General features: G+C 37.4%; 1 protein-coding gene across 5 annotated transcripts in view; it reads left to right on the forward strand.

The window, feature by feature from the left end:
• The window catches only part of ADGRD1 (adhesion G protein-coupled receptor D1), a 157,756-nt gene that overhangs the window by 65,352 nt on the left and 68,276 nt on the right, over positions 1-24,128 (forward strand). For all 5 annotated transcript variants that reach the window (XM_084491653.1, XM_084491655.1, XM_084491654.1 and 2 more), the window contains one exon: positions 22,386-22,459. In XM_084491653.1, coding sequence (XP_084347779.1) covers positions 22,386-22,459 — 74 coding nt within the window. The remainder of the gene's footprint in view (positions 1-22,385; positions 22,460-24,128) is intronic.

The raw sequence follows: 24,128 nt of genomic DNA on the forward strand, positions 1-24,128 counted from the left end.
GGTGCTGAGTGAGTGTAAACTGCTGTGAAATCTGTTGAATTCAGAACAATTCAACTTTCACAGATTGAGCTGAGAACATGGATCTTATATTCTTTTGCCTTGCACTTTGTGTTGTTCTCTACAGCTATGCACAGTGAACACTGCCACAGGTCTTTTATTACTCAGTAGCATTTGAGCCTGGCTTTGCACATTCAAAAATGGCTAGAAGAAGCTCTGGATATTTGTGCCTTTGCAAGACTTGGCTCATCTTCAGTGCCGTAAATATATATATATATATTTATACTTGTCCTTTAAATTTCTGTTTAATCCTGATTTTTATTAAAGCTTAGTGGTATACATTAATGACATACTCTCTTCAGTATACGTATTTTTATGTCAAAGTATTTTATTTGAGAAAGTCATCATCATCTAGTGAGCTGGAACACTGAGAGACAGAAAAAAGCTAACACACAAACGACTGTCTTATTATAAGCTAGGAAAGGTACAAAAAAAGATTTGGATAGAAAAACCTTAAAACAAACAGAACTTTTGGCCAGCAAGTTAAATTATAAGGGTAAAGTTTAAACACAGCTGTTCAAGAAAACCTTGAAGGTTTTGTGGAATAAGGCAAGTTCTTCAGTTCCTAAAGGAATAACTATAAGAACAAAACTCTAGAAACTTGAATACAATTAATATAAATGAAAAACAATGCAAACTTTTACTCAGACTCTGAACTAAACAGCACCTAAGTTTTAATGAGATTAAAAAAGATGCTATATGCTTTAAAATGCACTGTAAGACTCTGCACTTCTTGATTTGTGTTGGAACTGAATGTAAATACTATGAAAAAAGCTTTTCATGTGGCATTTCTGGTTCATGGCTAACCAGGCACTATGGGGAATTTCATGCAACTGTCATTCCCATGAAATTGAAGAAGATGCAGTTAGTGGGCCAATCTTCAGATATGCTATGAGTAAGCCATGCAGTTTTGGAGCAGTGTCCCAGATTTCTGAGCTTTCTAAATTTAAAATAAGAAAAAAAAAAAAAGGTTTGGAAATGATCTGGTTTTGGTAGAGTTTCTGCCAGTGGACCACTGTTCATTATTATCCCTTTCTTGTGATCTGCCCACTCCAGTTTTAAAAAGGCCTTGTGATATAGTTTGATCAAGCTGAGCCATCAGAAAATGTGAGTATTTATTCTAAGCAGGCACTAGGGGCCTGCCTGTGATACAAAACCTGATATCTGTGAGAGAAAAATAGATGCTTGGTATCTTTCTGATGAAGTGTAACACTTTATATAGTCTCTTTGGTTTGTTCTAACTCTTAGAAACAAAAGCATGGATGATCTGTCAAAGTTACTCAGTGTTCACTTATTTTTATTTGTTTTACACATTGTTTTCCAGAGCATTGTCGAATTAATGTATAAATTGCTGTCATTCGTAATTACAGTCCCAAATAGCCAAATCCGTTTTCTGTAAGGATAAATATGAAGACGAATCTATTTGTATAGGAATATTATTTCCGTATATTTACTCCATCCATCCCTATACTGTCCTGGACTATGGCTGCTGTGCTACCCCTGATCATTATGCTAGGGCACTACAGTTCTATGCAGTGGGTGATTTCAATTATAAAAGGAGAGTAAAAGGATAGTTTTAAACTGACCAAGCGTTTGACATCTAAAATTGATTTTTGGATCTGGCATTACTTTCTGTTAATTTTAACAGAGTATTTAAATGTGTTTGCTTTACTTAGATGAAATAAGAATCAGTATGATGAATTATCTGAAGAACAGAGAGATTCTATAATTTTCCAGTGCCTCAGTTTTCCCATTTGTGAAGTGGATATGTTCATCTTTCAACTTTTTTGTTCTTAATCTTTTCTGTTTAGGTATTTGGGTCTTCAAAGATGAAACTGGACAGACAGTGCTTGGCATATTGGGACTTAACACAAATAGACACTTGGAACAGATTTTAGTGTATATTAGAGCTGCATCATTGATAGAAATTAATTAGAAGTTAATGTATGATGTATTTTTAGAAGTCTTCCTGTTCCAATGCACATATTTAAAACAAACAAATAAACAAACCCCAACAACTTCCCACCACTAGTTTCCAAATAATAATCAAGAAAGCCGTGTTCTGGTCCTGCTAAAGACAGTGGTGAAATTTCCACCAGACTTCAGAGAGACCAGGAGTTGGCTGTTTATGTATATGTATTGTTTTTTCAATAAAAACAAGCCAAACTAAATGAAAACAATTTGGGCAGTTCACATAGTTGCTGGCTCCCATATGCCACAAATATTTTACTATTTGTTTTGTGTCCATTTCTCATCATAAATCAGACATTCATTATTCAACTTGATAGTAAGATCTTTGGAGAAGAAACTGTTATGCAATAAATAAATAAATAAATAAAAATCAAATTTCTATCTGAAGTTATTTTCATAATCATTTCATTTCTTTAGCTAAGACCTCTTTTATGCCATGTACTGTGATAGAAAATTGCATGCATCAAAGAAATGGCCTCAATTTTCCCCAAGTGGCTATGTGCTTAGTTTCTATGATTCATATAGGACTCACATATGTGTTACTTTATTATTATTATTATTATGTATTATAACCTTGGTCTCTTGGAGAAACTTCAGGAGAAAATTTATTCTTCTGTTGAAGTCAACAGAAAGATTTAACTAAAACTGGAAACACCATTGCACTCTCTCACTAGTTTCTCCTAGAAAAATGTGTCTTCTTTTTCTTTCCCAAATATTATTTACCCAGATAAGGATCCTGTATATATTTTATAGTAGTGATTTGTTCCTTCCTGAGCTTTCTGGAGGGAAATCTCAAGAGCTAGAGTTTCAGAGCTGTATGCTGTAGTCTGTGACCAGGCTGTGCAGAACTCAGAGCCCTATGGGAAATCTTTTTTTCATCACAGGAGTCTGTGGACATCTGCTCTTACTTTGTGCTCATTCTCATTCTTGTCACACAGATCAGTTCAGAGGGAAGGCACTAGTGACCAGGTGAGCCGCCAAAATTACTTTGTTTAGTTTAACTTAATTTTACTGGAAATCATAGCCAGCAACTGAACCGGGAGTGGAAGCTTTCTCCAATCCAGAAGTTTACAATACTTATTTTAGTCCTTTTTACTGCCACAGATGAGATTGTTTGACTTATGGTTTATGAGACGTTTTAGGAGAAAAAGCACTGTATATAAATGAAAGATATTATTATTACTATTACAGGGTTCTCCATAACTTTTATAGTTCAGAGGCTGTCAGCATTTTCTTTAGAAACCCTGTATTTTAGGTGTCTAAAGTTTGGCCTTGAAGTTGTTCTCAGAGTTAAAGCTTGAAATACTAGAAACAAGCTCAAAATAAAATTGTTTTTCCTTTTCTTCTTTTCATGTAAAATGAAAACAAGTTCTTTACAACACAAATCTTAGATAAACAAATGACACTGTTGGCCTCAGGCCATGCTTTGTCATGCTCTAAAACAATAAAAAAATCCCCAAACAAGAAAAAACAACAAAACCTCCAACCAACAATCCCCGCACTCCCAGTGCTTAGCCTTAGTTTCTCTTTATTCTAATGAATATCTCTTAAAGTCATTACCCCAGTAGGATGGATCTTCTAGGTTTACACGAATTCGGTGAGCCTGATCCTTTTGCCACCAAAATTGGTGAAAGAACTCCCAATACTGGAAGAAAAGTGTCTTGGGAAAAGCAGTAAGATAACAATAGGGAAAACATGCAAAAATAAAAGTATGTCCTTGGAAAAGTAGGTGATAAACACAGCTTCAGGATTTTTAACATATGCCATCCAGAAACATTAGCAGTGCTGTCATACTCCGGTCTGTAATGTTCCTATGTCAGTTCCCTGAGGAATATAAATTAGTTGTGTAAACCTCCCAGATACCAGTATACATTTTCTAGGCAGAGATTTAATGTGAGTGAATTTAATAATTTACTCTGTGGCATATAGGCTGAAAACCAAGAGAATGTGACTGAGAGAGAAATTGAATTGTTTTGAAAATCTTTTTATTTTTTTCAAAAAGTAGTCTTTTTTTTTTTTTTTTTTTTTTCCCTTATTTGGGGGAAATGGTATGGAGATTGTATAGATAAGGTGCAATTTTCCATATTTTAATTATTAAAATTTCTTGACATTTTTATTTTTCCAGTCCCACGTTACACCAAAAATGGAAAAGAAAAAATTTAAACAACTCCTTCCACATACAAACAAAGCATAAAGAGAAATTATTTTTCTTGAAGTTTCAGGAAAAATAAGAAACAATTCTTCATGAACCTTTAGGTTTTCTGTCTAGTGGATGAACTTAGAAATGGAGAATTTCACATCACAAATAAAATAAAATAAAATAATGGACAGGTATACATGTGATTTTCTTGTTCTTTGCTATCTCTGTCTGTGTCTGAGAAAGTTAAATTTCCCCAACAAGTAATTTTATATCATCAGTAGTTTGAGCACAGTTTGTGCACTCAACATCCATAGCTGTGGCTCTTTTTTGGATATGATCCCTTTTTACTATCAGATAAACTTGAGTCTAATTTAATCGCAGTGAATTTGTTCTGTGAACAGAACGTATTTTGAGATTCTGTCCCTCCTGTGTTCATCTGCTTGTTTGCGTAATTTCCAACCACAGTCAAAATACCACTAGCATCGTCCAGAGAATGTATTTTAGTTTGCAATTTCGTGCTGTGTCTTTTAGCTTAGGGAATAGTAAAAAACACCACTATAGATATGCGAAGCTAGAATTAGATGCCAATAGTTCTGTTTGAGTAATATACACTCTGTTTCAGCCTGAAATGGAAGCATTCTCCCAAAGAAATTTTTGTCACCATAACAAGCAGGGGGGAAGAATCATTTTCTTTTGCTTTCATTAAACGACCCTCTAAGAAAAGCATTCTTGAAAGACACAACAAAACAAGATAAAGTCAGCCACTTTTTTTTTTTTTTTTTTTTATAAGAAAAAATATTGTAAAGGCTACAATCAAAACAAGTAGAAAAACCCTTACTTTTAATTGTGGGTAATCTGTACACTTTAGATAGTTTTGTGAGGATATTTTAAACCCTGCCTCAGCCCTCAGCATGCCAGCAAACCACTTTATATAGCCTGTGTCAGAGGAGCTGTGTTAGTAATCGATGCTGGGGAGCTGGAGACTGCCATGTCAGACTCTCATGATTGCTACGTTCGTTGGCTTGTGTACGTTATTAACGGTTGGATGGCAGTCCCCTGGTGTAGCATACATTAAAGGCTGCTTGTGTTAATTACTAGGAAGGAAAAGACAAAAGTAGGTATTTGGGATGTCATTTTTTGTCAGCTGAAGACAACAAATCCAAGTCTAGTGAGTGCTGTAACCTATAATATCCATCTACCACAGTCATATGCTGCAATTTGCATAACGTATATAGCCATCTAGGTTAATTCTATTCCATGGGGCGTGTTACTATATATGCTTAAATCTTGAGACTTTTTTCAATATTTTAACAAGTTCCCACTGAGATAGAGGGATCGTTAGGCACCCAGTGAAAAGAACAGAGAAGAGCCCTGCATACCAGTTCCTTGGCGTGCAGTTGACAGTAAGATTGCAATCTAACTGCAATCTCATTTATGTACGTTAAGGATGAGAGTAGATTTCTGCTGTCTGGACTGCCCAAGGCTGGAATTAGTTTCACTGTTCCTTCTATTAAGTTAAAAAATAATGTGATTGTTATTATGCTTTCAGTCCTTGAGGGCTGGGAAGAAAGAGAAGCCAAAAGCAGAACAAGTGGGATGTGGATATAGGAAGAAATAGTATTTTCATAGCCTCAATTCTTCAAGTGTAAGACATGTTTCTGCAATACAGATTACATCTAATAACCTTCAATATTGCATCAGATAGCTACTGAGTATACCTGAATGTTTATATTTGGCCTTCAGATGTCTTCTACATATTTTCTTTTTGTTTTCTCATGAAAGTTCTTATGACATTTAGTTATGTTGCATTCCCTAAGTGTCTGTAAATAATTAAGAAGATCCTTACAATGGTGCAAACCAAAGGACGTGTAATTTTGATTGCTTGAGTCGCCCCTTCCTTTTGTGGGGAGACTCAGATGGGAGTGATACTCATATCTCTGTGATACAGCATCCGTCTCTAGGGTTCTGTTCTGTGATGTAGAATGCCTAGGCAGAGCGCAGGTGGCTGAAGTGTTCTCCAGCAAGACTGAAAATTCCTCTTCACAGCAAGAACTGCATTTAGACTTAGAAATGCAATTAGACTGCATTTGTAGGAAGAGAATACAGCTGAAACCCATGGAGGAGATTAGGGAGTGAACAGGGCCATCACACACAACAAATGCTTTCCTATCCTGAATATTTCCTGGCACAAATTCCATTTTGAACAGAGCAGCTCATGTTTATATGCCTTGGGGCAGCCTGTATCTGGGTCAATCAAGAACAAAATGCTGGAAAATAGTGCAACCTGGAACAACAACAACAACAAAAAAGTACAAAAGTAAAATGTTCTCCTAAAGCAGGCTGAACCTCTGTGCTGTAAAGGGCTCTAGTCTGGAAGGCTCTTACTAGATACTTTTAGGTAATGAAATCTGTCAGTATTTGAAGTCTCTGAGGGTGTTAATGAGAAATTTTGCTGGCCTTATAATAGAAAGAATGATCCAAACCTCCTTTAAATCCAAATAAAGACCTTAACCTGCCTAAATGGGCTTGGGATCAAGCCATAAATTCTGTGGTGAAACTCACTTCAAAGGCAGATTGAGCTGAATATACACTTGGAAGATGTGATGTGAACCCGTAACAAAGCTTTGATTACTGTTAGGAGAGTCCCTTGACAATGTGCCTCGGACTGGGTCTAGGGCTGAGCAGTAAAGCTCAAGATCGTCTTGAAGGAGAAACTCCCTCTATACAGCACCAAGTCCTGACTGAGCAAACAGCTTCTGTAGATGATAGGCACTGCATACAATTCATCCTGATTCTCAGTGCTCACCCTGAAGCTCCTTATAGGTCCAGTGCAACATAAAAAGACTAACTAAACATGACTATGACAGATCCATTTATAAAATTACATTTAAAAAGCTTGCATTCAGAAGTCATGCTGAACATCCTTAAAGATCAAAATTTTATTTTTTAACTGACAGCAAACATTAAAGATTACATGTTCCTGAAACATACTGACTTACCTGAGCCATTGGAAATGGCCTTTGGTTTTGGTGCTTTTCCTGCTCTCCAGAGGGTGAATGTGGTAACAACTAGGAGTTTGCTAAAGCAAACAATGAGAGGAGAAGTGGGTTCAAAACTCCAAAAAAGGGCTGGTTGGATCAATACTTTGCTGATGGAAAATAAACAGAAATGAATCACTACTGTAAAAAAAGGAAATAAGAGGCCTGGCTGCATTAGTGAAGTCCTAAGGTGAATGCTGTGAGTGCTCAGAAGAGTCCCTGAGCTATTCTTTGCCTCTATTCTATTCTATTCTATTCTATTCTATTCTATTCTATTCTATTCTATTCTATTCTATTCTATTCTATTCTATTCTATTCTATTCTATTCTATTCTATTCTATTCTATTTCTCTGTGCACTGGGTACGTCTTACTTAAAATGTACCTAACATGCTGGGTAACACAAGAGGTAGCTGACTGTTGTGCAGCACTGTTTGAAGAGACATCAGTGATAATCCTGTTGGTAAATAATGTTTCAGATGGGTTTTTCTGCTTTTGAGACCTGTACTTTCTTTTGTTCCCTTATGAAGTATGCTTAGACAGATTATAAATTCTTGTTTTTGTACATGTCTGAGTCCAAGAGGAAGAAAGAGGTGTGTTTTTCCTTTCCTCTTCCCATCTTCCTACCCTTCCCCAGGCTCTTCTGCCCTTTGATTCTGTGTAGCACTAGGAGACCCTAGTGAAAGGTTGGCCATAAACTCTAAGACGGCATTTAAATTATATTTGTTTGCTTTGTGTTGAGGCTCAAGGCTGTTTCACTCAGATGCTTTAAACTCATGATTTATTAGTCAGCATAACCTGAGCTATACCCTGCAGTGATCTTGGTCCCCACCAGATAAATTACAGCCTGATGGTACAGTTTTCTGAGGCTGTTTATGTTTTGTTCCCATTAACTACGGCAAAGCCTTTTGCGTGCAGGGTAGTCCAGGAATTCCAGTGACTGCATAGATGTCACAGCGTTGATGCCAACCTACTGTGCTGAAGAGAATCTAAATACTTCTCTAGGGAAGGATTTTTTTACTCTTTCTCCTCTTCTGACTTTAGAAATACTTGAATTGAATACTTGGTTTTGAATTACCTACCATGAGTGTTTGCAGAAGAACATCTAATTTGTGTTAAAAGAGAGAGAGAGAAAAAGAGAGACTTTGCATTGTTTTAATGAGCCCCTTTTTAAGGATTTCTAAAGGAGCATTAGATAATATGGACATAGGATAGATGTGGGTAGCATGTGTAATTGTTGTATACAAGCATGCTAAAAGTTCTTAGGTTGTAAGTAATAGTTGGAAGGAATCTCCTGGTTTATTTGTATTTTGTGACACGTTAACCATTATCCATTTATTAAAAAATACATTTATTTTTAAGTCTGTCAGCCATTTATTGAAATATTTATAAAGTATAAAAGGGATGTCTTAATTGTAAGTGTGGCCCCACTGGATATATTCCCATGAACACAAGCAAGACTGTTTCCAAAAATAATGTTTAGTGAAGAAATGAAAGTTCCATGCTCCATGGTATAAAGCATCCCTAACTAGCATTCAGATGACACTGAAATATTTGCTGTAATGTTCTGAGACATGGTGTTCCTAGAGCTGGACTGTCTTTCTTTTTAATAACTCTTAATCACAGCAGAACAGAAATATTGTGCCTTGTACCTACTGCAGTTACTGGGAGTTTATTTCCTAAGTTCAGTGGGAACAGACTGGGTACCTCTGAGCCCTTTAAAGCTTCTGTCACGCAGCAGTTTGCTGAAGGCATTTGCTTTTTGGTTCGTAATTGTTTCAGAAGCTATATAGAATTATCTGAGTAAATTAAATTGTGCAGTCAGCCATTTCTGTTTGCATATGATTATAGTTTTGTTAGGTCTAAAAGCATTTCCCCAATTTATGCAATGTATTTTACTTAAAGAAAAAGAAGAAAAGAAATCATGTCGATTGATGTGCAGGGTGCCGTGTCTCAGCAGCTTACCGGAATGTGGCACTCTGGAATATTGCTTAAGTATTGGCCACTGCATCTTGTTAAGATGCTTAAAAATCCAGGTAACCAAAAGGTGACATTTCACTGAAGTGCAAGAAAGAGAAAGCAAGGGGGTGCAGCAGCATTTCCAATGAGGCAGGAACATGAGATTTCTCATTCTTTTCCTGTTTTAAATTGTTGTGCTAAGTAATCAACAAGTGAGCCTGGAGATTTTGCAAAAATCTTTGCCAAGCTCTAATTACCATAGTTACGTTCCTCAAACCATTAGCTCAGTCTCCAGAGGGACCCATTGCTGATTTCAGGAATCACATGGAAAAACTGAGCTCCAGACAAACAGTGCAAACTGGGAGCTGAGTAATTTTGGAGGCATTTGAATTATGGCAGAAGATGCCATAAATTGCCATGCCATGTGGCACTTTGCACTGTGCCCAGATGAATCATCAGCCAGCAGGCAGTAACACCTTAATGGGCTGCTTGCTTCTCTTCCTCAGCCTGCAGCAGTGCGCTTTGGGTTTGCTTCACCCCACCGATTCAGCTGCACACAACCCTTCTGATCAGGTGTTCATGTAAACTTTTAGCTAAGGGAAAAGAGGAAAACTCGGTGTCATTCACAATGTGGCTGAAGACTGAAAGTTGAACGTACCCCTATTTTAAGATTTTAATCCCGGTTAAACTGAAAAGAAATCAATCACTGAAACGTGAGTGCCCCAGCTCCTCAGGAGTGCATCATTTATCGCTGTTCTGCCAGCACAGCCTTGAAGTTGCCCTCATATTCCTGCGGTCCTGAAGGCTGTGGCTGTGCCAGCCCTTGGCCTTGTGTGGTGAAGCCATCAGCAGAGCCAGGGGCCCTGATTTAAACTGCAGCCAGCTACAGCTCTGTCACTGCTGAATCAGCAGCAATGGCTCTATCTGCATTATGTCTAGAGCCGTACATGAAGCTCAACTAGCTGCCATTCTCTCATTAAAAAAAAAAATGAGTTCAATGGCTTAGTCTCATGTTACTCAACTTTGTAGCTAGAGCTAATGGAGCAGGCCTAATTCGAGTGGTTCTCGATACACTGGATGTGGCTGATGCACAAATCAAATAGTTCTGGCACCCTCACAGTTCCTGTGAGTGAAAAATGACATTGAACTTAATAGCTGTGTGTGCTTCATTCTCATTCATGCAACAGACTAAAAGACAACTCATATTTGGCAAATGTACAGGAATGGGAGAAAAGATTCAAATCAGAGGAAGAAAAATGTAAACGTTCTTTCCACAATAGAAAGAAAGAAAGAAAGAAAGAAAGAAAGAAAGAAAGAAAGAAAGAAAAGAAAGAAAAGAAAGAAAAGAAAGAAAGAAAGAAAGAAAGAAAGAAAGAAAGAAAGAAAGAAAGAAAGAAAGGCAAGCAATGGAAAGCCATGAAATTAATCCTAGAAATACCTAGTCAGGACAGTATGATATCTTAGTAGGATGCTACGGTCTAAAAAATAGTCTTTCACAGAGCCTTGCAAGAGTGTTTGTTACATTGCTCTGCAGCTCAAGAAGCGTTGCAGAAAAGGATTTCTGTCTGTGTCTGAGGATTAATATTAAAACCAATGTGGTACAGATTTGGGTTGTATCTAAGAGAGCAATCCTGCTCCATGTCTGCACTTCCTTGTCTCATTTATTGATCGTGTTGCTTAAGACAGCAGCTTTAGAGCTTTAGCATCTTAATGTGATAGAAACCTTGCATTTTTCTTGGGGTTCTTTTTTTTTTTTTTTTTTTTTTTTCCCCAGGTCAGTTTTACTCTGGGGCTATATGGCTGGATGCTTGTTAGAAATGAAACAAATGAAGAAATGAAGTAGCAGGCTTATGTCTCCCACCTGGAGTTTGGGGAGAGAGACGTCAAGCGAAGAAAGTCCCTGCATTCACTGGGAACTTAATGAAATATTCAGATGATCCAGGGCTGCTTACCAGAAAATGACACAGTATTAGGTTGTATGTTAACACATACATTTACAGTGGTCTTTGCAGATGTTATCTGGATTCCCACTGTGTAAAGCATAACAAAATTGAGAAGATGTATTTTATTTTGAGATATTACAGACTAAATAGGTAGGATAATGGACATGAAACCAAACAGTGAGTCAGGAAAGAACCAATGAAGAGTCACGTGAGGAAAGAGAATTTGAGAATAAAACCAAGTATCCTGAATCCAAGTGATTTTTTGATTACACAGAATAAACATTCCCTTATCTCACCTAGTGGGCCTGAATATCTTGAAGCTTAAGCAAGCATAACGTTTTTGCAATATTTCCCAGTCTGGTTACAACAGCCTTATCGTAGAAGGACTGTGCACTGTATCTTTCTGAAAGTCTTTGTCATGAGATGTGGCATTGCAATTGGAATGTTTATTGTACTCTGTCATTATTTATACTCCATCGCCTCCATTGACTGCCTGTCTCACCCGCTCTGCAGAGATTAGCAGAGTCAGGGACAGGATAAATGATGATTAGTAGCTAGTCAAGGGATATAAGAACTGAAAGGGTCGATATAAAACAAAGCCTGCCACGTATAATTCACAAAGAATGTGAGGCATTGCTTTTCATTCACAACATTCGCATAGCCAGGATTTTAATGAGAATGGAAAATGCTAACATATAAATCCAATCCTATAAAAAAAAATTAGCAACAGGCATACTGAGTGGTAAATATTTTTTCAATTAAGCCTGGTACTCTGTTTCTGACATGAACTATTAAAACTCCTCCTAAAGCTTTCATTAAATCATGTCTTCAAACTGCCCTTTAAAACCTAGGCCTTTGCACAGAAATGTTAGCAAAGATGACAGTACAAATACATAATGATGAACCAATTGAATATCTTACACAATCATTTTATTTATTTATTTATTTATTTTTAAGGACATAACGCAGACCTGATCAAATTCTCACTGAAACTCATGGAGGGGCTTCTCCAGACATTTGAAGAAGCTGACGTTTTCCTTCAGGAGTACATTTTTTTTCCATATTAGGGTATCTGTGTCATAAACCAGAGTCCCAGTATGTGCTAAACACAGAAAACCAAAAGCTTTGTGTCTGTGGCTTGAAGACCTTGCTCCTTCGGTGCTCACTTAACTCCTGTTGAATTGCTCTCATTTCTATTCTACCTTGCCAAGGGCTACAAAGCCCTTGCTTATGCAGGTGTGTATATGGGAGATGGGACTGTGCTTCAGCTGGTTCCCTGGGCAAAACCTCACTGGCTTAGCTGGGATCCCCAGGGAGACTCAGGGAGCCTTTCCTGGGACCAGCAGCCCTTGCCCCCTTGCCAAAGAAACACAGAATCACTTAGATTGGAAAAGACCCATCAGATCATCAATTCCACCCATCACCTAACACTACCAAGTCCTGCTTCATGTGCAGCATTTGGCTGTATCAGACCTCTTGCAGTCACAGGCTGCCAAAGCTATCCATTCCCAGTAGCTAAGTTTGTCCTTGCAAGTGGAGTGCAAGGCACTGAAGTCTTCACAAAGAAAGATAAATGCAATATTCCCAATAATTCCATAAACAGTCTATTGTTCCTGTTATTACCATGCAGAGTACAGGAAATTTTAATGATCACTGCTCTAAGCTGTCAGAGTCCTTGTGCTCTTCAAAATAAGGACTCAGACTTTGTGCAGGGCATATTTGTGCTTTTTCTTTCCGTGTACTTAGAAAAGGCAATATATATTGATTCTTCACTTGGAAATCTGGTAGTCTTGGGCTAACTACTAGGCTCATTGTGTGAAAAAATGTGTTAATAGAGTCTAAAGCCTCTTCCATAATAAATATGACTAAATATTGATCGATTCATCTTATAATTGATACTTTCAGTCTTGTGAACAACAGATGTTTGCTAATCCAGCCCTCATTTGTGTATTGTTAAAGAAGTATGCAAAACTGAAACAAACAAACAAAAAAATCCCAGTGGGACTTGCTGTTGGGTTTTGTAGTTTTGTGTTGTATCTGAATTCAGGGCAACTTCTTGCAGGTGCTGGTGCATGTTATTTGTAGGGACTGAACCTCTGTTTCAAGGGTTTTCAGTTTCAGCTGAGCTTTGTGAAACCTACTTATCAGCAATCCAAGCGTGTCTGTTTTGGGATACAAGTGACTGTAACTGTTCTGCAGACCTTGGAGCAAACGCAGGCAGGCACTGCCTGTCTCTCCGTCCTGCTTCCCTCCCACAGGCACTGCCCCGCAGTGGGCAGCATGCCCAGCATCTATCCAGCTCATGCTGAGTTCTCCCAGTTTCTTGCTTCTGGTTTAAATTCTCTCTGCTGAAGTCACTTAGGGATTGTGAATCACAGCTGCAGCTTAAATGTTAAATTGGGTGTCTTGAATGTTTCTCATCAGATGCAAATGTTTCTCTTAAAAAAAAAAAAAAAAAAAAAAAAAAAAAAAAAAAAAGCCATAAGGAGGAAAAGCCTAAGCAATGATTTGGAAACTAAGAATTGTGGAAATATTACCTAATAGGAAAAGTATTAAAATTGATTCTACTCTGTGAATTCCTTTAAAGGATTATGCTTTGTGCCTGCCTTCTGGTCCCTGTCACAGCTCTTGTCATTGCCTAGACATTGCTTCCTGTTACAGAGCTCTGCAATAGGCCTGGATAGTTGTATAGCAAAGGGAAATATTTCTGCCTATGTCAAAATATTATAGGTGAATGGGGGGAAAAATCAATTGTTTACTTCTTTCACTGTGGTTCTGTTGGATTAGAAAAGATGTCCATTTTTAATGGCCTTTTTATTATGAATCAAACCAGTTGTTTTCCTTCAGCAGTACTTTCACATGAGTTAAGAAAATTAGAGGGAGCTAAAAAAGGGTATATGGAACAGGACATCTGCTTCTCATTTTATAAAAGAAATGCATTTTTAATGTAATAATACATAGTAGCAGGAAGAGGCATAGCAAAAAGAAACAAACAAACAAAAAATACCAAAAGACACTGTTGTCCATTTCATTAAGCAATTTTGGAAAGTTACCATGGATTTGTATCAGCATGACCACAAACTCTCCTTTAGTATGTTGATTGTAAGCTGGGTGGGGGAAAACTGAAATGATAGTTCATTCATCTGTCCAAAAAGGGCCAGTAAGGGTCTTGCACCTTATATCACTGGAATTTTGCAGGACTGGTGGATGGGTTGCACAGACATCTTTGTAAGTATTTGTATTTATTCACCTTAAAAACCAAACAAACGAAAACAATTTTTTTTTTTTTTCTCAAGGGGCGTAAGTATGCAGGAGCAGCAAAAGCAACATAATCTTGGATCAGATGAATGACCATGGCAAAAAGTTGCACTAACAATCAGTCTTGCTTTGTACTATTTGAAATGGTATTTTACAGAATTACTTGGAAGAACCAGGCCAAATGCCCAGGTTTGGGGTAGTTTTGTATTGTTAGCTTTTTTATTGTTATTCTTTTATCTGTCCTGATATATTATTTTCATCTTGACCCATCTAATGCAGACATTAATACAGTTCAGAGCATAAATGATATAGATGGGGATAGTGGTTAGGGGATAACAGCCCTTTAGGATTCTGTGTTCACGACCTCTCAGCAAACTCCACTTCAGGTAGGTCTAAAAATAAAAAGAGGGATATATTTCTTTTTATTTATGTACTTGCAAGTGTTATAAACTATTTTACTCTGTCCCTGACAATCAAAAAGGTTTTATTTTTCTCTGAAGTACGAAGTTCTGGCTGCTCTGAGTGTGTGCTGGAGGGGAGAGAAGGGAAGAGCAGAAATGTGCTCTGCAGGGCTGTGCCCACACATCCTGCTACTGCTGCTGCCAGAGTACCCTAGCAACACTGCATGAAAACAGAATAAGGTCTTTTGAGCAATAAGTAACTGCTTCAACATGGGCACCCTGAGTGAAATAACTTGCATTTTAAATTACCTGATTCAAATTAGACCTGTTTGGAGCCAGATCGCATCCATTAATTCTGGAGAGGTAATACCCAGTTGGAGGTTATGCTCTGAGCCAGGTGGAGGCTATGTGCAGTGTCCTGAAGAGTTTGGTGGCAGTAGCTCTGCATAAACAATTCTATCAATAACGTACGGGAAAGAAACTGGTTCTCCCTTGCTCTCATTTAAATTGACGTGCTAAAACTTAAAGAAGTGAGAAAAACATGTCCCAAGTATTTAGTATCAGTGATTTAGCTTTGCAGTCCTTTGTCCATCTTTAGATATCTAAACAACATGCTGGTTTAGAGGGCTGTGTATGGATAAATTTTGTACTCGCACATAGAATCATAGAATCATAGAATATCCTGAGTTGGAAGGGACCCTTAAGGATCATCAAGTCCAACTCTTGACACCGCACAGGTCCATGGATATAACTGTTTAACTGTAAAGACATATCAAAACCAGCTGACTGCTAAATTAGTAATTAATCAAATGATACTATTTCTAGAACAAGAACATTCATATTTTCACTTTGTAGTTCTTTGGAACAGAACAATGCTGTAAGGGGCATGAGAAATCATTTTTTCACTTAAGCATAAAAGCTGCTTTAGAACATCAGTTCAATCCTCTGTTTACTGGTACTCATGTAAGGAAAGGCTGCCCTGCTAGGCCCCATTTCTCACTGACTGGCATTTTAAAATTTTAAACATCAAATATTTACTGATGTAACTTGGTTGCTGCCCAAATTGAATTTCAAAGGTCCTTATCCTGCAGTTTCTATTTGTGCAACTCTATGCATCTCTAATGAAAATGAGCCTTCTCCATTCCATGGCTATTTTTCAGCCTTTCTGTGCTTTCCATTTATTACCATGATTTACAACAATATTGTGAGTATTATTAATCCAGATTGCAGTCAATGGGAGTTTGGCATGCTTTTACACTGCAGTACTGTGTCTTAAATAGTTTTGGCTTCCAAGCTGAAAGAATTTGCCATGCAACTGCTTGTCTCTGCCCAGTGTTAACAAATACATACAAAGCAATCATAGTGCCCCTGTGCACCCAGGCCAACAAGAAACGAAAAGGAAAGAAAGATATTGTTGCATATTTGAGATCTTTGAAATTGAGGGGTGTATACAAGCACTGTCCATAGAGGATCCATGGCTTGGTGAAGCTGATCATGGTACTTTTTGCTCAGAAGCTCCTGAGTCCGGACCTCACTACTGACCCACTGATGCTATAATCTGTCAACTACCTGAGGGATCTACATAAACATATCTTCTATGTTAGGGTGGGAATTTTTTAGGCGTGAGATTATAGAAAGACCATTTGGGAACTATGTATTTGTTGTTTAGAGAGACTGTAATCTTAACTCAAAGGTTGCAGTCAGTTTCCATTGCCAAAATTGCTCAACAGTTCAGCAGCTTTCCTTGAGCCTTCTTGGGAAAACCTGACTTTTATACTATTTAGCACCCAAAAACAAAGAGGAGAGCAATTACCTTTTTAACACTGTCAAGGCATTGCACCTAGCATACATTTAGCAATCATTGGCCCAGCTTTTGTATGTGCTATAATGATTATTATATATGTGCTATATATGATTATATACCACATATGTATATATGTGCTATAATGATTATATACCACAAGCAACTATTTTGCAGATGCACAGTGCCTGACAGCTGCACTGAGATCTGCAAGTGCTCAGATGTTGTCTTGGCAGCTGCTCCATGAAGCCCCTTGCTCAGTGCCATAAGAAAGATGGGATCTTTTGATGCTGTACACACTCAGAAGTAATTTATTTATTTATTTATTTATTATTATTTGTTTGTTTTGCTGTGCACAGTAATTGAGAAAAGAAGTACCAAGGACAATTTCCTCATCCATTCCCTCCTCATTTTCTTTCCCTCTTTATAAAAATATGATCTAATAGAACTGCCAAGATATTTTTCAGTCTGTTGCTCATAGTTTTTTTTTTGTGTGTGTTTTTTTTTTGTTTTTTTTTTTTTTTTTAATGTTTTGTTTTGTTGTTCTCACATTGCTTGCCTGATAAAGCAGCTGTTGAATAGGGTGCTCTGAAAGCTAGGGAAAGCTATTGTAGTATTAGATTAAAAATATTTTTGCAGAAAATTGATATGTTGACTCTTTTTAACCTCAGGTGAAGGAAGATTAAAAAGCAATCCATATTCAATTACATATGCCAACCTGCTCAGATTTTATATGCCTTTATAGGACTTGATATTTCACTGTTTATTTCCTTTATATTATATTAAAGTCCTCCACTCTTTGTATTACTATGCTTTTCAAAACAAAAACAAAAACAAAGCACCACACCTGTATGTTTGTTCCATTAAGAAATATGCTCTAAGGGTTTTCATGTTGACCCTGGGAGCCTACATATTTCACTGCATCGCTTCAGTAAGTGTGTGCTGGCATAGCACTGTTGACCACAATGGAACTGTTGATTTACATCAGGTAAAGGTCTGGCTTTTATGCACAACACTGCATAATTCCTTGTGGATAAGATAAATTCATTTTCGTATGATTTGTAACATTTTTTTCATTACACATGCTAGTTACACCTTAGGGTGAATCAGTCAAACAGACTCTAAATTAGAATGGTTGGGTGACCTGGTCCCAGGTCCTTTGCAATGCAGTTTCCTCACAGCTTGGAACAATACAGCCAATATAGAAATAGGTAGTTAGTCTTTCTTTCTCTTTTCTTCTGTATTTTTTTTTTCAGGGAGCTGAGTAGATGAAAGTATCTTAAAGTTTTAATTTTCTAAGTAAGAGAAGTAGATTATCTTAGACGGAAAAGTCAGTGGTCATGTGGTCCTGGATAGGTCATGCGAACATTTAGGATGTCACGGTGTGGAGAAGAAATCGTTAAATTAATAAGACTAGTCTCTAACTTATTCCATAAATGAGAATCAAGGTTCATTCACAGACCTTTAAGAATGTTTCAGTGGGGCTGTGAACTGCACAAAAGACAGAAGTGTACTGACAAGTGGTGGTTTGCAGTAGAGCCCTTTCTCAACACTTTTAAAATAATCCACTGTGTTTGGATGTTGAGAGGACAAGGCTTCAAAGTCTCTGAATTAAACAAAATTATGCATTTTGTAAACAGAGTCAAATCAACACCAAATTTAACTTAATTATCTAGTCTATTGATTATCTTAATATTAATTAATTAATTAATTAAATAAATAATTATCTTAACTTATCAAGTGCTTTGGATAAGAGAAAGTCCAACATTAACCTTTGGGCTTGGAGCTACTGAGTTTAGACCAATGGCAGATCTGGCCCAAAGAAATCTCCTTCCTCACATTTGAGAAAAACATATATTTAATTAGAAAGTGCATACCCTCTTCCCTTGGTGGCCACTAAGTATTTGTTTGCTTTTTAAATTCAGGGGAGGAGAGGAGAAACAAACTAATCTCACAAAGGTTCACCCCACCCTCTGCTTGGCTTCTCTTCCTTGGCAGAACTTCCCAGCAGCAGCTGGCTGGCTGTTTTTCTTCTGCAATTCTGTTCATGACATTTCCTGCAGCTAGGTTTTTCTGAAGGTTTCCAGCAGTCCTTTTAGCCCCTCCCCCCCCCTTTTTTGGCCTCTCCCCCCACTAACCATGGCCTTGTCCCTAGTTCCCAGCAGTTTAAGTACCGTATCCCCATCACACATCCACGCATACACTCTACATACCCACAACACATATAAGGAGTTTCTGTGGCTTGCATTAAGTCTTACTAATTTACCAAAAAACAGTGGTTAGAATAAGGGATGCTGAACCACTCTATTTCTGCTGGGGGTCTAAATAGAGACATGGAGCTTGTACTGTGTTTTTCAGTAACATGGTTTGGGTTCCTGGCTATTGCTTGCCAGTGCCCTTGCCCTTTGCTTCATTTAATGTAATTCTTTTTGAAGCTACAACATGTAGCCCTCTCCATGCAGAAGAATGGATAAAAAGAACTGAAATTAGGGAGAAGATCTGACAAACAGACCCTGCATTACTAGACATACTGGCACTTTTTCTCTCCATACTACTAAAAGCTGCATAAACTGTCCTTTCATAGGCTTTTATAAACATTCAAGCGACTTATTCTTTTAGTGTAAAAGCCTACTTGTATATTAAGTTCTTTGTTATCAATGACATTAAATCAATATCCCCAGTGCTACAGGATCCAAGTCACATCTGTGCTGTCACACATAGTTTAACTTAAGAAATGCAGTATTGAGACAGTTTGTTTGTTTTTCATTGAGTAATTTAAAGTAGAGCTGTTGAAGATCAGTGAGAGTTTATCCCTCACTGTGGCCAGTTTCTTATATGTTAGGTGGGTTTTTATTCTGTTGACAGTTTTATTACAGAGTTTCAATGAATTCCAAGAAGATGACTGTTATGCAGTTATCATGAATAGCACAGAAAAAGCCTTGTGATGCCTGCATTGTGCATGTAAAAACACAGAACATAGTCTTTGAGAAAATTAAATAGTTGAAGTGGTATGGATTCTTTTTGTATACACATTATATGTGTTTTTTCCATGTGGGTTTACATACAGTTCTGGACAGCACATAGTCCAGAGACTGTATAGCTTCACTTGGTGTACTTCTTTGTCTAATGAGTGACATCTGTGTTTAGAGTCAAAGATGGAGAAAAACAGTAATTCATCCCTTGCCAGAGATACTTAACTGAGGGTAAAACATACATCTGGGATTTATTTGTGTGAAAAGATACACAACTGAAGTATTATGTCTTATTCCAACCTGACCTTGCAGTGCCCTTTCCATTTAGTACATTAAGAATCAAGATTTATCTACAGATATTTCACAAGTCAGAAATAACAGTTATTGTATAATCTTATAATCTTAGCTGCTATTAGAGCAGATCTCACTCCTTTTTTTTTTTTTTTTTTTTTTTTTTTTTTTTTTTTTCCCAGCCACTGCTTTACTCTCATAAAAGTGAAGTAATTTGCAATACAAACTGACATTCTTCCAATTGCTTACTTCAGGAAAGCTATGTCATGATGGACATAACATTATATAGCATAATGGACAAACATTATGCTACGTGCCCTTGTTGCTGGTAAAACAAAGTGAACTGTCAATAAAACTCTAGGTTAACTGAAGTTGCAGAAAGCATTTTTCCAGCCATGGGCTGTATCATTAGTCTTCTGCAGTTTCTGAACTTGCAGTCTTCAAAAGTAATCTGAACAGCAAAAGGTGGGATTAAGGGAAAGAAGCAGCTTCTGCAAGGCACTCCATATTTCATATGTGGTTTGGATGGTGTGCAAGACCCCTACTGTAGTTAAAGGTGAGGCTCATGACAGGGTACTTTCTGAAAGGAATGGGAAGTTCACAGTTGATGGAACTAGCAGGGAACATACCAATGAGCTCTTGGGGCTTTGTGCAGGACCTTTAGAGAACAACCAGAAATAGTGAAGGGCTTTCAAAGATGAGGAAGGACTCCCCTGTGTTAATCAACATCATATAGTTGGGCTTACTGTATCTCTGTAACCACATGTGGAAAGAAAGTGGCATGATTGGACCTGGAGTTATATCAGTGAGACATCTTCAGGTAATCTGGGGGCTTGTCCCATTGCCACTTCAATGGTGCCATCCTCTCGTGAGAGTGGAAGGTCAGCAGCTCTGTGCCCTGTGCCCCATCAGCATGAGGACCACATGTAGCTGGGGTTATAATGAATATTGGCAGGGATACTGATTTCTTGTTCAGGGCACTCTGCCATCAGACCACACTGCTGGAATTACAAATAGGTACAAAGTAGTAACTGCCTAAAATGCAGAGGGGCCAGCTTGTTTAATGAGCACTGGAGAGAGAGATAGCAGGCAGCCAGCTCTTCTTCCTCCACCTGCTTGGACTCAGTTTCAGTCTCAGACACTTTAAGTTTTACTGTTTGCTTTGATCCCCTCCTGGAAGAATGCTACGGGAAGTGACTAGAGCTGAGGGGGAAAATAGAGACCCTCAGCAGATAAGTGGCAGTCTGTCTTATCTAAGCTCCACTTCTGGGAGTATCCAGCCTGCAATCTCAGCTGTTTCTATGTTGAAGTCTTAGGAAAACCAGGCTCAGTCAGGGAACCAGAAGTTTTATCCAGAAGTTGCTTGAGTAGATAAGAAAATTCCATTTATGTTATCCAGAGGTGTGAGTTAAGAAGATATAAATGGCCTTATCTACAGCACAGCTATTGGGAGTATGTGGAAATCCAACATGAATGTCCTGGGTTAGAAATGTCTTATCATCGTTGGTAAGGAGGGAATTGTACTACCTTGTGCCTGACACTCAAACTGGTGGGAGAAGAGGAAGAAAATTGAAGAGACTTCTCGTACTTCCTTGAATTTCAGCATGCTTTTTTTTTTTTCTTTGTTTGTTTGTTTTTTACATCTTTCTTCTTTAAAACAAAGAGGACAGTACTCTGTTATTTTCTGGTTTGACAGAAATATTGGCTTTGTGTTGCAATAATCCGAGGGCTGTTAATTCACAATTTCTATTGAAGATTCTAGTAATTAAAAAAAAAAAATAGCCTTAAGGTAGGATCTACCACAGAGTAGATCTGGGGGATTTTTATATTAAAAAGGGTAGAACAGATACTAGAAACCTCTGTTTTGCATATATTGTCTATAATGAACTAATAATTCACTCCAATATTGTTTTAATCATTTTCTCATGAAACTGATGCAATAGAGTGGAGAATGAGGTTTCAATCCTTTCTGAATGGAGGAGACTTAATGTGGCCAAATCTGTTTGTGAAAGATAAAAATTACGTCATCATACTGCCGAAGTCTGTTAAAATAAAATCTTGGATTATAGCATTGCTCTTTCAGTTTGATTATATATTTAAATGTAATCACTATAGTGAAAAGAAAATGTGTGTGATTTGGTCATTGTAATGCACATATTTCAGTGTTATTAATCCTAAAATACGAGATTTTTATTACTTAATGTGAACAAAACCCAAAGAAGTGAAATATATGCTGAAAAAATTAACACATATATTTGTGCTTATGTACAATAAGGACGTCTGTTTTGCTATTACTTAAATGGGATGCCAATTTCTCACTCCAAGTGACGTGAATTTAATTCCAGCATGTAAACGTTAGACAATAGCAGCCCTTGCATGTTTGGGGTTTGTGATAAAACCATGAGAACTGAAAAAAAAAATAATTTGCTTTCAGTAAGGTGGTTAATCTATAATGTCTAGGGAAGTTATTATAATAATAGGAATTTGAACTGATTGAACAATGGATTGTGGTTCTTTTTAAACATTCCTTCAAGGCTTTTCTTTTCTTTTTTGCAGACTCCCAAACAATACAGCCTAGCACTAAATAAGAGTAACAGAGTTCATCTTTACTGTGCATTTCTGGACTATAGGTATGTTACATAATTTAATTTTTTAACTTGATTTAATCAAATTGCACATAGTTTGTGATGCTACATATTACCTACTTTCTTGTTCTCTTTTATTTATGGAAGTAAATGAAAGTAATGAAACTCTTTACAAGAAATGCAATCTCACTGTGACTTTTTACCATAAACAGGAGCATTTTTTTTTCACTGACTTTGTGTTAAGTAGGTGATTGAGAGATTGAAAAGTGTTGGAATCAAAACTAAAATGCAGACTGATACTGATCATGCTTATGATGGTTTACGAATATATCCATTTGGGCAGACACTTGGATGTTTTAAGATGGCAAGCCTCCAACATAACCATTGTTTTCTGTGGATCTGTGCCTGTTTGAAAATACCATGTGAGATCTGTATTTAAGAGCTGTGAGTTTTGGCCAATGCATGCATGAAATACTATGCCCCTGAATGCAAATTAGAATAAAAGGTAAATAAATGTCACCCTAAATTTCACTCAGGAAATAGTAACTATGGAAAAATAGCAGTTACTATTACTTTTTTTTTTTTAGTTCTGAATATATTTAGCCTCTTTTTGATTTCCAAGCATGCTGCTCTTGCTGAGTTAATTGAGAAAGAATACAATTAGTGAATTTTGAATTTCATGGGGATTAACTGGTTTTGAGCTGTAATAATATATGTTTAACTGATGTACCAATGGCCTGCAATGCTGTGATCCCTCCTATCCAGCATGCACATGAGAAAGTCACTGCAATTGTTTTATTGAAGTTTTGTTTCAGGGATGTTGAACTGTCCCAGCTGTTAGCAGTTACTCATCATTATGGTTACTCACAAATTATGGTAAATTAGAAACAGATTTTAGTGAAGCAAATTAATATGGTTGGGACATTGTTCCTGTATGCTTTTCCACTGAGGGTTGTGCCTTTGAGGCTTTGCCTTGGGATAGAAACTGAAATGTGAAATCTGTCCTTCCACATGAGTTTTATTTGTGTCAGGATAGTCTTATTCCCTAGTGCATGGTAGTTAAAGAATACGCAATTGGTTTCTGACCTACAGAATACTCCCTTTGAGAACTCAAGGAGGTTCCAAAGGACAGAAGAAAGGTGAGGTAATACCTGTCTGTAAATTAAGTACCAATAAAAACATCACTCAGTCTAGCCTGAGGACCCAAAATGATATAAAAAATAATACATAGTTAAGAAACAGACAGACTTATGGTGCATGGAACTCCACTTAGTTGTGAATATGTGGCTCCTGTAACCCCACTCTGTGGCAGGGCTATGTCAGCACAGGGGTTTCCAGGTTTTCCCTGCTCCAAGAATAAGCAATCCTATGAGGATCGCATTCCTGCACAGCACTGGGACTGAGCCACGTGGCCAGGCCAGCCATAACTTCAGTGGAGCAGGGGCTGCTCTTGGTCTCCCTGAGAATGAAGTGACAAAAAGCAGTCAATATGGATGGGTCACTAGAAATCAAACTCAATCAGTCTAAATTACTTTCTTTGACAGGATGAGTGGGACAGTGAATAAGAGAAAGGCAGCAGATATGATATGCTTTGACTTTTGCAGGATTATTGAAATGTCCAGTATGGTAGTTCTCAAAGTATAGAAATTGGGGTCTAGCTGAAATGCTATAAACAGTTTTCACAATGTTATGAAAAAAAAAAAAATACGCAGTT

This window comes from Aythya ferina (genome assembly GCF_964211825.1).
Source record: "Aythya ferina genome assembly, chromosome: 17".
Classification (NCBI taxonomy): domain Eukaryota; kingdom Metazoa; phylum Chordata; class Aves; order Anseriformes; family Anatidae; genus Aythya; species Aythya ferina.